The 13,143-nt window shown below is 43.4% G+C and overlaps 1 protein-coding gene across 2 annotated transcripts; it reads right to left on the bottom strand.

Annotated features, from left to right (window-relative positions):
- Nucleotides 1-323: 323 nt before the first annotated feature.
- On the bottom strand, nt 324-11,732 carry LOC139349255 (E3 ubiquitin/ISG15 ligase TRIM25-like). 2 transcript variants are annotated; one of them, XM_070989856.1, is made up of 9 exons: nt 11,038-11,732; nt 10,009-10,104; nt 7,249-7,329; nt 6,670-6,822; nt 6,040-6,199; nt 5,892-5,930; nt 5,304-5,369; nt 4,552-4,629; nt 330-3,345 (listed from the first exon to the last, which is right to left on the bottom strand). In XM_070989856.1, the coding sequence occupies exons 1-9, from the start codon at nt 11,635-11,637 to the stop codon at nt 2,792-2,794; spliced, it is 1,827 nt and encodes a 608-aa protein (XP_070845957.1). In that variant the 5' UTR covers nt 11,638-11,732; the 3' UTR covers nt 330-2,791. The 2 variants fall into 2 exon arrangements, with proteins under 2 accessions (XP_070845967.1, XP_070845957.1); XM_070989866.1 differs by lacking the exon at nt 5,304-5,369 and having other exon boundaries at nt 324-3,345.
- Between the last annotated feature and the right edge of the window lie 1,411 nt (nt 11,733-13,143).

The following is a 13,143-nucleotide window of genomic DNA, read 5'->3' as shown; positions in this document are numbered from 1 at the left end:
GGGGTTTAAAAGACATCATAATGGAGTACTATCTGCATGTCGATGGGATGTGTATATATATGTATATAGCGAGAATAAAATGGGGCTGAAACTAGAGCCCTGTGGGACACCATAGAGAGGAGGATGCAAGTTTGGGTGCAAGTTAATGCATTTTTATAAGAAGGGGAATCATTAAATGACAAGTTATTGTTGTGTACATTCTACACTACCATGACTCCAGCTTAGTGCGTGACAAAGGTAGGATTTAGCCGTGGGAACAACTCTTCTCTAAATTCCTGTTAGCATGCATCAATATTTCCAGTTCACAGCACAAAACAGCCTCAGACTGTCAATTCAGACCTCTATGGATCCATTTATTTTGAGTCAAGGTGGAATGAACTCAACTTGGAAAAAGCAACACTCAGACAATTACACCATATTTTACAGTCACATTAAAGAACAGTAATTGAAGTGCAGTGAGGAAACAGGTGGAGGAAATGCTACAAGTTAAAAGTTTACAGACCAGCATGGACAGTTCACTTCATGTTACAGCTTGTGGAATAATGCACTTCATGGCAAAAACATGTTTCTCACTTTGGACTGATAAGATCAGGTTGGCAAATTCAAAAAATTTAATTTCCAGAGATGCTTGTGTGGAATCATAACTTCTAATGTATTGTGTAGCATATATGTAATACCCGTTAGGTTTTCAGTTGGTAATATATGTAATACGTTTTCTTACTAATGAAGCTCTTATCTTGATTTTTTTAGACTACTTTTGAACATGCCCTCAAAAAATGTTCTGAATTAGATTCCCTTGTGTGATTTTGTTGTGTCTTTGGAATTAAAATATGTGATTGGTTTAAAGGCCTCACACAGTGCTCGGTCAAGTGATCACCATCCTCTGGAATAGCACCATTCAGAACCGAAACTTCGATGAGGCATTGAAAAACAACGTCATAATCCGAGAAAACCTGCAGCTACAGTATGGCATCCACTCAGATGGAAGGAGAGGTCACTCGCATCTCAAATTACGCGTTACAATCAGCGCTGCAAGTGGATCGTTCTCGCTCCTAATGCTACAATTGAAGGGGAAACAGTGGTGGTCTTGGTTAAACCTTGTTCGGATAGGTTTCCTCGTATTTAACACCCATCTGGCATGTCTCTCATCAACGTGATCCATTTAAAATTGCAGCAAGTGACATTTTTTCAAATTTTAACCTTGACTGAATGGATATGAGGTAATAATGAGACCAGAGTTGATTAAATATGGATACTGGATATGAGATAATAATAGGATTAGATTTGGAAGCATGCAAAGCACGTTTCTCTGATGAACATAATTAACCAGGGTTGCCATGACAGTAAGTATATTTGAAGTCGTTCACCACAGGCCACCAACTGCCAGGTTACGGTGGCCTGACACAGTATTAGCATATTAAGTGGAGATAACCATGGAAATGATGATGTGTGTATATGCGTCCCTTAAAGCATCACTTTAAAATATGCAATCACATATTGTTACTGAATATTATTCACGTATATACTGACACAGATATTATGATATGATGATATGGAAAAGACAGAAACTGGAAATGGAGAATGAAGACCTGCGATGTGAATGTGGCCTTGAAGGAACAGTTTGACATTTGGGAATTCAGCTTTGCTTTTCTGCGAACAGTAAATACAAAGCATCCACAGGCGGCTGGTTAGCATAGCTTAGCAAAGAGACTGGAAACAAGTCTCAGACAAGCTAAGCTAACCAGCTGCTGGCGAACTATTCCTTTAATTTACAGTATTCTACTTTAAAGACACAAAAAAACTCACCCAAATGACCTCAAACAGCCTCAAAAAAATCATTTGCTACAATATGGCCTTTAATGCGTCTGAACCTGAAGCTGAGGTCACTGTTGCAGGTCAAATTTTCATTAAGAAAATCTGAATGAGGTTTCTCATGTCACATGGCAGTGAGGCTGATACAGAAACATCTCTTGCTGTGGGCATTCAAGTAGTCGCAGGTACTAAATGTTTAGCCTGTTGTCGAGAGTCAAATAAAAAAAATCCACCCTCTGATACTCGAACAATGTACAAAAAAATGCCATAAATGTACTTAAAAATCATTTTTAGTACAAAGAAAACAATGTCGAACACAAATCGGGGCGAATACTTTTTAGTGTCTTTGTATAGTCGATTCAGGCTAAAAAATATTGTCCCATACATACTTTTCTTGTTGATTAGCATATTTAAAAAAAAGATTTCAAGCATAAAAGAGCGGACGGTTTTCAGATGTTTCTATCCATCACAGCACCTCTTTGCTCTGAAGATCTTTGTTGAATGTGCCTGTTTCAAAGCAGACATGTTGACTTGTTACAGCAGGAAGAGCACAGGTGAAAATAAGAAAATGAGCGATGGCGGTTTCAGTTTCAGCGTCCTGGTACTGTCACACTTCAACAGAACAGAGCCTTTGTTAGTGTTATTAGCAACACTGGTGCTTTTCCTGCTATGACAAGTCATAATGCACGCTGTTAAAAATGCAAATGTGCTTTGTGGCTCAGCCTGACAGTGATCCAAACAGGTATTTACAATCAAAGAGATTTTTTGGAACGATGCAAAAGAAAAAAAATGAGACGCTCAAAGAGGGAGAGCAAAAAGACGTCTGGAGAAGCAAAAGTGTTCCTGACTGTGATGCTTCTTCCTGATGTTCTTCCACCAGCAGCCTCTTCATTTTTTAATGACCATACTCATGAGCGGAGTGAACAGCCCTTTCCTGCAGTGATGAAATGAAGGGTCCTGGATGAGGAGGGGGGCGAGATTAGGCTGGGTTTCCATTGCCTCCCTCATGAGGGCAGATGAGCAGGGTGGAGTCCAGGTCCAGGCGGAAGGCCGGGTACAGCGGCTGAGAGAACGGGCAGCGGAAGGTGTGCAGGAGCACCACCGTGTCCGACACGCTGTAGAAGGACAACGCTCCTTTCTGGCGTTCCAAGAACACGCCGATTCTGGGGCAGGGCGGTGCAGCCACCGTGGTCTTGCGGTTGTCGTGCCAGGCGGCGTATCCAGCGTGCGTACACCTCAACCGCCAGGAGTTCTCATTGCGCCCGAGCAGGCAGGGTTTTCCGCCACCTTTGCGTCCAATACCTCGATAGGTGACGCCAATGTCAACCCATCCTCCACCCCTCCACTCCACCTCCCAGTAGCTGGCGCCACCAAATTGTCCTTCCCTGCACAGGACCTGGGCCACAGAATCAAAGCGTTGTGGATGAGGGGGGTAGGATTGGGGTTCTTCGCCACAGTGGGCTCCCTGAGGCCCCTCGAGGAGAACCAGAGTCGGGTGGGCTGTATCAGGGTCCAAGGACAGACGACATGAAACTACCGAAAGAAGAAAGAAAGAGACAGGAAGTGAGATTTTTACAGCCCCATGCAATACGACCATGACAGTCTGTATGAGACACTGACAGTGAACATCCAGACTGGAGAAGCAGCCATGCGGAGATTACTGGAGTGCTGCCAGCAACCAAAACCTTTGCTCTGATCTGCAGAAACTGATGCAACCAGTGTCCCGACTCCTGAAATGTAAAAATGTTTTGTTGCTGCAGTACATGGAATAGACACTCTTCATCATCCCGGGAAGGACATTCGTTTTGAGTAGCTGGTCATTGAGCTCGCGCCTGGAGAAGCACCTGGGATTATTGACACAATCAGCTTTAATAACTCTAATAATCAGCTTTTTCTAACTAACCGGTGGTCATTTAGGAAGCAAATATTTAGCATAGTCACTGGTTCCAGCAGCTCAGATTTGAAAATGTCCTGCTTTTGTTTTGAATAACTGTAAATTAGATATGTCAATGGTTACAAAAGAAAAGAAATAATAGATTTTTTTTTATCATTTATAGCCACACTTGTGCCATGGCTCCAGGGATAGTGATGCTGGTCTGTCTGTAAATCCACCACTTTGGTCCAGACTGAAGGATCTCCACAACTATTGGATGGATACTGTAAAATTTCATGTTTCCCAGCAGATGAATCCTAATGACTTTGGAGATCCCTCACTTTATTTTATGACCACATACATTCAATTAAACCTAAAGACAGAAGTGTAATCAGTCTACTTAAGGTTGTTTTTGCTCGACTTGGCTGAAATCAGTGAAGTTGCATCAGTTCCCGACCTCAAAGACATTCCATCTCCAAGCGTTTAGGTTAACATTTTGGCACAGGTCAGATAAACGACACATATGGCCTTAATCCTCCTCTGACCGAATGAATTATTAATGCCTGACAAGGTGATGGTGCCCTGTCATCCTGTCAGCTGGCTTGTCTCTGCTGGGACACGACACTAGTCTTAATGACGGACCTGGATGTCATAAATACAGTATGATTGCCATCCATCATTGATGAGGACCCAGACTGGGCTCTCACATTTCACAGCAGGACTCTTATTATCTGCTGAAAGAGAAGCAAGAAGAGAAAAGGATGGAAAAGGACAAGAGGAGGAGCGATGAAGAGAGGAAGGGAAGGAGAAAGAAAAAACATTTATGAAGAGGTGGAGAGTCTGCGGAGGAGAGACACGGTACTTACACCTGAGGAAAACTGCCCTCATCCTCTGATCAGCCGGCTGCAGGGACAAAGAGGACAGCGGGAACGACACCGGCACCGCTGACAAGGGACACAAGGGAAAAAGACACAAAGAGAAACTGCTATTTAATACTGTTTTTCACATGAAAGACAAGATGTGAATTAAAAAGAAATGACACAAATACGTACAAAATATTTATGACAGGCAAAAGAGGAGGGAACGAGCAGAGTAACACCCACACAGAGGGAAGAGCCTGAAGGATAACGAGGCCAGAAATCCAATAAATCAGATTCATTTTCGAGTTAGTAACACCACCTTGTTAATGAGCAAACCTTACCAAAGCATGTGTGCATGCAGCATTAGCACCAGATACTAAAGACACCACGTGTAGAATTTTAAGTTTAAGAATTTTAAAATTTTCATTTGAAATTTGATTTCCATCTGTCTAAAAGGCTTTTACTTTCTGAACCACGGGGGTGTGAAATAAGTCCCACTCCGCAACTGCATGTGGCTCTAACATCTGTCTGTTCAATATGAAGCTGGGGACCTGGGAACAGTTAGCTTAGCTTAGCCATAAAGCTCCAGCTTCGTACTGAACGATAGATATGAGAGTGGCATCAATCTAAAGTGTTTCCCAAAATGCCAAACTATTCCCATAAAGGTGACGCATTGGCGAAATTAGCCAGCTGTTAATGAAGCCAAAATCAGCTGTGTGTGAGTTAAAGGGTCAGTTTAATTTATTTTATCCACTTACCCCCCAGCTGCCCTGCAGATACTGTTGGCTGCGGTTTGGAGTTCTCTGCACTGAGATTTCTGCCACCTCCCCAATACAATGGATATGGTATTTGATATGTTTTTTAAAGCTCAACAATATCAACAACAACAAAACAAAGCAACGCAGCAATATCTCAGTTAGTCAGGAAAATCCACAGGCGGAGCTGCGGACAGTTTTCATACACAGATGTTTTCAGTTCTAGCCTTGTTAAGCTACATCACCATTTATTGTAAATAGCTAACGCAGGATCTCCAGCAGCGTTTCTGTGGCCATCACTGAAACACTAATTTAAGTTTAAACGGCTGCACAGAATGCGATTGCTTCCGATTGAACTAAACTGAACCGATCAGAGCGGAGCGGAGCTGGACACGAGCCACGGCGCGTCGTATCAGACATCGTCCCGTCCTCTTCGGCGTGAATAATTAAGACGTCCAGCTGTCCCTCGCAGTGTTAAGTGTCATGTCAAAACCTGCAGCCTGGTAAAAATGGGTCACCTCAGACCTGACACTGTCACACAGGGTGTGTGTGTGTGTGTGTGTGTGTGTGTATCGTGTTTCTTATGCTTACCTTTTACACAATCTCCGCCAGACACGTAATTCTCATTAACTGGAAGAGAAACGTAAACACAGCATGAGTTGGTGTCTGCGTGTTTGTTTAGCATATTAGCATATCACGTCATCCGTCGTGACTCCTGCCTGGGGGTCGTCTGCTGTACCTGCACGGCTAATCTTGTCCACCTCCTCCCTGCAGACCTCCTCCATGTGGCTGCGGAGGTGGCACAGCGCTCTCCTGGCGCCGCTGAAGGCCTCTGTGGGCAGGCTGAGGGCTCTGGAGTGCCGACCGGCGGAGAGAGGGACGCATAGCAGAGGAGCCGCCTGGGTTGATAAAGAGAGAGAGTGGAAAATACAGCCTGGCGCAGCATCTACGGGCCGCCCTCCCCTGCTCCCTTAATTCCTTGTACAATTGAATTTGAAAATAGCACTTAAGCGTGTGCTGTCTTTTTCCACTGCTCACTGCTGACTCATTCTCCCCTCATCCATCCTTCCTCTGCCATCATTCACCGACAAACTCATCTCTCTGGGCGTTTTAAGCGAGCACTCTGGTGAGCTCTGATGGTCTCCAGGATGCATTAGATGGGGAGAATATCAGATACATGAGTTGCTAATGTGTAATGATGGAAGTATTGAGATCCTTTACTTATGTAGAAGCACTGATAACATAATGTAAGCACTTTGTAAGCCTTTGCCAGTGAAAGTCCTGCATTCAAAATCCTACTATTATGAGCTAAATGTAAACAGCTACATCGGTGGCACCGCTCACACCCTCCCTCTTCCTCCTTCCTCACCTGTAAGAAATGGGCGTTGTCCTCACTTTGCAGGAGCTGACTGATCTCCTCGTCTCTCCTCCTCAGCTCCTCCAGGTCTTTCTCCAGCGTCTCTATGTCTCGCTCGGCCCTCCCGACCACCGCCCGCTCCTTCGCCTCCAGCCTCGCTCGGACCTGCGACACGACAAGCAGATGTTGTAATCCAAAAAGAGGGGTGACGTTCACTGATTCCTTTCAGAGCAGAGTTTTACTGTGCTGCGGTCAAAGTGCTGTACATTTCTGTCACTATATATGGATTTCAGTTGCTGAGTGCTGCCAGTCTGACTTGCTCAAGATATTTTACCAGAGATGTAAGGATGGCTCTTTTGTTAGCATTGTTAGCATTTAACAACTACAGCTCCCACGAACCCCCTTTAGATGTGTTGAAGTTTATTACTTGTGCTACTTTTACAGCTACTGAGACAACTGACTTCAACTGCTAAATCTACTACTACCGGTACTACTACTGCACTGCTTTCTAAGAGGAATGCTGCTATTTATACCCTCACTCCAGCTGCAACAACTCCTGGTAACATTACAGCTGATACCGCTGCTCCTCACCTCTGCCTTGGTTTTCTCCAGGCGCAGTGCCATGTCTGCAAACAGAGCTTCACTGTCCTCCAAAACAGCCGACGCTGACACCTGAAACACAAACACAGACAGAGCGCCTAAAGAGCGGAACGAAGCAACCTCATCTGCCAAAGCACACATGAAAAAAAAACAAAAAACATGAGCGTTTCTAGCCCTCGAATCAACTCATGTTTCTCAACTTTGTCTTATCATCTCATTGCTTTACGGTTTAGGATGATGCTTTATGTCCCACTCCATCACCTACAAACAGGGACATCAGATTAAGTGAGAAAAGTTGTCATTTCATCGTAACTCTAACTTAATTTCTGTTTCTGTTGTCTCTATGCAGCGAAAACCAACAAAGAAAGCCTCCGTGCAGGTTATCCACATCATCATGTAACCTCTGCCATCTGACAAGACGCCAAACTGACATCCGGCATCTGATAAAAGCCTGCTTCCACTCTCATGTTTTAGTGAGCTAATGCTGTGGTTTTCCAATAAGATGGAGGAGCCACGGATGGAGACGATGCTCAGGGGGAGGCTGACGAAAAGGCTTTCCCGGAAGGCTGAAGGAGCGGCATAGAAACTGGAACTGAAATTAGCTTTGCAGTGGAAACTGATACAACAGCTCCTGTGAGGCGAGCGTTTGTGTGTGAGAGAGATAGAGGGAAGCGAGTGTGTGAGCCTGATGTTACAGGGGAGGGTGTGTGTGTGTGTGTGTGTGTGTGTGTGTGTGTGTGTGTGTGTGTGTGTGTGTGTATTGTGCCTGGTCAGTTAAGTCAAGTCTATTTATGTAACTCTATCTCATGTGCTTTACATAGCACATACTGTACCATGACACACTACTGTCTGCATGACTGGCATGAATTACTTTGCTTACTGTTAAGATCACAGTCATTGATCAGAATTATTAATCCACACCTGGGATTTTAAAACTGTGCTGCAGTTGGAGAGGAAACTGTCTTCAATCTCATTCTGTACTTAATCAACCTAAGAAATTGCTGCATAAATGACTGATGTAATTACAAAAGATTGATTGAAATGTGCAAATCTTTCATTCAAAATATGCAAACTTTGACAAAACATCACCACGATTTACTAGAAATAAACATTATGTTCAGGAAGAAGGAAATGCTTAATCACAGTATGCATGAAATGAACTAATTGTCAGACTTGTGGGTAAAGAGTGCTTGATTTAATGCACCAGAGCGGCGACACTAAATGGAAAACACTGCATCCAAATTTGTTTGACAGAAGGCCTTAAAAATATATTACAGATTAGATGTGTAATAACTATGTGACACTAAATGAAGAGCTGCTGCTGATTGTAAAAGACACAAAATTCAAAGTGGACTCTGGCAGAGCAGAATAAATGTGAGGCAGGTGTCCTCACAGACAATGATCTGAACCTTAGTGCGCAGACTGACTGCAGCTTTTCATCTGAGAAATACTGCAAAAGCCAGAGCACATATTGATGCAAAACCTCTAACCGCTGCATTAGCTCAACACACACTACAGCATTAAATGTATCATCGGTTGAGACAAAAAGTTTGGACAGGCTGCCTCCTTTTATTATGGACCAACACTGTGGAATAACCCGACTATAAATATCCACCATGCAACAACTGCTCATGCCTTTAAGATTCAAGATTCACTTCTTTAATCTCACTCTTATTGAAGCTTCCAGGTGTTTTGACTGGTGCTGTCAAAAATATCGCGTTATTAACGCGTTAACGCAAATCAATTTTAACACCATCATTTCTTTTATCGCGCGATTAACGCTCTTTGTGACCTAGTGAACTTATAGTTTTTTATAAGCTGTGGCCACTGCTAGTAACGTTAGGAAGACTACAGGATCCGATTGTAAACTGGAAACAAAACAATGGGCACGCCCCACGCACGTCTTTGGTGTCTTGCCTGCTCGCTAGCTGTAAAAGAGTAGGCTACCGGTTTGTGTGGATGTCAAGCGCGAAACGCCGAAATGGATGCGAACAAGATTCTGAATGAAAAGTTTAGTTTCAAAAAATTGCCAGATGGGTCGACTGACAAGACCAAAGATTATCTGTGTGTAATGTCGGTGTGAGCACATCCAGTCTGAAATACCACCTGATGGCCAAACACACGGCGAATGCGAATTCTCCGCCGCCTCCTTGTCAACACCAGGCGACAATGGATGGCTTTCTACAGAGGCATATGGATGCTATTATGTTCAAAGGAAACTTAAGAAAGGAAAGTTTAAGCCATGGTTTAACTGCACTATAGCCTGAGTCCTAGTTTATCGATAATAGCGATAATGTGCACTTTGACCCTTTAAAAAGGGTTGTTGAGGGGCTTTTTTGTAACCAAGTATTTATTTTTTGTCATCTGTTTATTGACTGTTAAATTGTGTGAAATTTTGCTTCATTCAAATGTGAATGACTGCTCAAAGTGAGAATGTTAGTGTGAAATAAAACACTACACGTTGTTGTTTTCAATAAAAAAACATTTGCACAAAGCAAGCCGATCCACGTTTCCATGTTGATAAGAGCATTAAAATGATAATTCAAGGGACATTTAGAATAGATAAAAATGTGCGATTAATTTATTGCGAGTTAACTATAACAGTCATGAGATTAATCGCGATTAAATATTTTAATTGATTGCACTGGTTTTGACACTTGGGACTCACATCTTCCTGTATGCTATCAAAAACTTGCTTAGCAAAGAAGAAGAGTGCTCATCTCTCTCTTTCTCTCTCTCTCTGTGTCTCACCTTGAGGGACTCCAAGCTTTGCTGAAGCTCCTCCAGCTCTCTCTCTCCACTTCGCGCCCTCTCCTGAATCACCCTCTGAGACTCCTGGAGCTGGACCTGACAGACAGAGAGGCGATCATTAGACGTTAAGACAGAGAGAGACAGTCAGCCATTTATTCTTCATGCACGTGGTGTGTGTTTAGTATAATCTGCACTGATTGTTTGCAGAACTGCACTAACATCTGTTGATATTTACACTCTTGGATTAATGGTTTCCCATTATAGGTGAGAGCTGTGGTGGTTTAGTAATGCACACAGGTGTTTTATCAAATTACGTATCTATTAGTTATATTGGAAGTTAATTATTATCAAAAAATAATGCATGCACCATCTGGAATGTTAAAGATTAACTTCATGATTGTTGATGTAAAAAATGTCTTTTTGTTGCAAGTTATACAACAAAAGACACAATGAAACCAGCTCAGTGTGCTGCCGTCAGTCTGTCAGGGTGAGACTATCCATCCTCCAGTATGTTCTCCTCAATCCAAACGACAGTTACAAATAAAGTTTATTACAGATGCACACTGCCCGGTCACTAAACATGAACTATAGGGCTTGTAAACAAACGTCAAACTGACTCAGGAGCAGCTCATCAGCTGGACCGAACTTTGTCAGGATCAAAACAAATCTGAAACAACTTCTTTGGTTCAGCACGATTAACTTTTCAAACCATATGAAGAAACAGGCGAATATGAGTCAGTCCAGTCTGAATGTACATGTGCATCGACCCAAATAAGAGTTTGGGATGATGCACATGGATCAACACATAAATGATACATACTGCAGGTTTGTTGGGACACAGTGTATCTGGACGGACTCCACAGACCAAACATTTGAGAATCTCGTCTAAAGATCTTTATTCTGGTCGCTGGGGATCCTCTAAATGAACATGTTATGGATCAGATATTTTGCGCGTCGATGACAGTGGACAGACTTTGGGAACCGACACGATCAGCCCTACATTACAAAACCTGAACTGTGTCTCTGCACCTGTCTCCTGGCTCTCTGGGCGTCCACATTGTGCACTTCCTCCTGGTCCGCCTCGCACAGCAGGCAGTCCCCGCTCCACTCCACCGTGGCCTCCGCCTCGGAGCCGCCCCCCGCGGGCTCCAGACCCAGGCGGTGCTGCGCGCACAGCCGCTCCGCCAGACACTCCACCGCGGCCACCAGCTTGTGCCGCCGCAGCGTGCCGACGTCCCGGTGCGGCAGGACGTGGAGCTCGCAGAAAGACGCCAAACAAACCAGGCACGACTTGACCGCCCTCAGCTTGCTCTCCACCGGGCAGAAGTCGCACGGCACGTCCCCGACCCCCCCGAGGTAAAGCTCGGGCGCAGTGAGCGTTTCGCTCAGCTTGAGTTTGTCGACGACCTCGGCGAGCACCGTGTTCCTCCGCAGCACCGGCCGAGGGCTGAACGTCTCCCGGCACTGGGGGCAGCTGAACTGGCCCGAATCCGCCTGGTCCCAGTAGTTGTTGATGCACGACATGCAGTAGGTGTGTCCGCAGGGGGTGGACACCGGGTCCTTGAGGATGTCCAGGCACACGGGACACCTGAACTGGCTCTCCGTGACCGAGATATTCGCCTGGGCCATCCGTGCGGCGGGGTGTCGGACCTCGGGTGCTTTCTGATCCGCCTGTTGACTCCGGTCTTGTTGATGAAGACGCTTTTCCTGACTCCCTGTGTGCTGTTGTGAAGGGGAGGGGTCAGGATACAGGAATAGCCCTTCCGCAATGTCATCCATCCCATTTGTGTCACGAGCGGTTCACCCTCGACTTTGTCTTACAGGCAACAGAAATCAAAGGTTCAGTTCGTTCAAATGACCAAAACACATTGTCTCATCATAATCAGCATCATAATCATTCAGATACTTTTGTTTTATTTTTTCCCCTGACATTTTTAAACATTTAACACTAACGTGTCTCATAAAAGTGCTTTTAAATTTTCTTTGTCCTTATATCTTTCATTATTGCCTCACTTTCCTCTTTTTCCATATGTATTTTATCTGATTCATCCTTTATTTGTATATTCATTCTGGGATTTTCTCCAGCCGTTATTGTGATCTGTGGTCTCCTGTGGCTAAATACGAATACATGCTGATTGTCATTATGTGTGATAGGCCATATATATATTAATGATGCTTGTAGAAATGCAGATTTATGAGTGCTGTGAATAAAGAAATGATTATGGGATCAAAGAACTGTACAGACTCTATTTTTTCCTCATTAGAATAATACTTACATCACCAATAAATACAGTAGCACATATACAATATAATCAAAACCAGCACAATCATTCCAATATATTTGCAAAAGTGTATTACATCATAAAATGTTGGGATTACTTTGCCCCTACATGTTGATACAATCTCTGATTTATATATTTCATAAGTGTGTTTTCATATTATATATCTACACCAGAGACAAGTGTTTCAATGGATGCCTCCCATTCACTATTTAATCTTCTCTTTACCTAAATTTGATCCTTTAAATAACTTCTGGACAGAGAAGGTCTAAAAAAGGCTAAAAAAAAAGTCTCAATCTAAACAGAAAATAACCATCATGAACAGGAGACGATCATGAATTATTGTTCAATGTGGTCACATTGACCCCTCGTGGCAACATGCTGCAACTCCTCAAAACATTTGCGAATGAATAATGAGACCAGTTGCCAGCATACAGTATATCATCTGTAATTTGTTGGAGCGAAGTAAAATCATTTTAAATGAAATAGCATCAGTACAATATAGATGCTGATTATTGATGCATTTTTTGCAACAGGGATGTGGGGCAATAAATACTGTATTGTGTGTATTACATAATACTTTATTGTGATATTGTGAGAACGCACCGCTGTATATGAGTCTGTTACGCCTTCTTCTGACCGTTTCCTATAACACCAAATCACTTGTAAGTGCTATAACGACAACAGACAACACAACAAGCTGTGAGGTAAGCTTTTTGGAGCTTGACAAGATTTGAAAGTCATGATATCTTCAGGTCTGAGACATCAGTTTTGAGTGTTTATTAAAACCGAGTCAGAAGTCTGTGAACTTTTTTTTGAGGTGCGACACCAAATACAACTGCTCTTGCCATTTAGT

The sequence above is a fragment of the Chaetodon trifascialis genome, chromosome 2 (genome assembly GCF_039877785.1).
Source record: "Chaetodon trifascialis isolate fChaTrf1 chromosome 2, fChaTrf1.hap1, whole genome shotgun sequence".
Classification (NCBI taxonomy): Eukaryota; Metazoa; Chordata; class Actinopteri; order Chaetodontiformes; family Chaetodontidae; genus Chaetodon; species Chaetodon trifascialis.
This window is presented reverse-complemented; position numbering and strand designations above follow the sequence as displayed.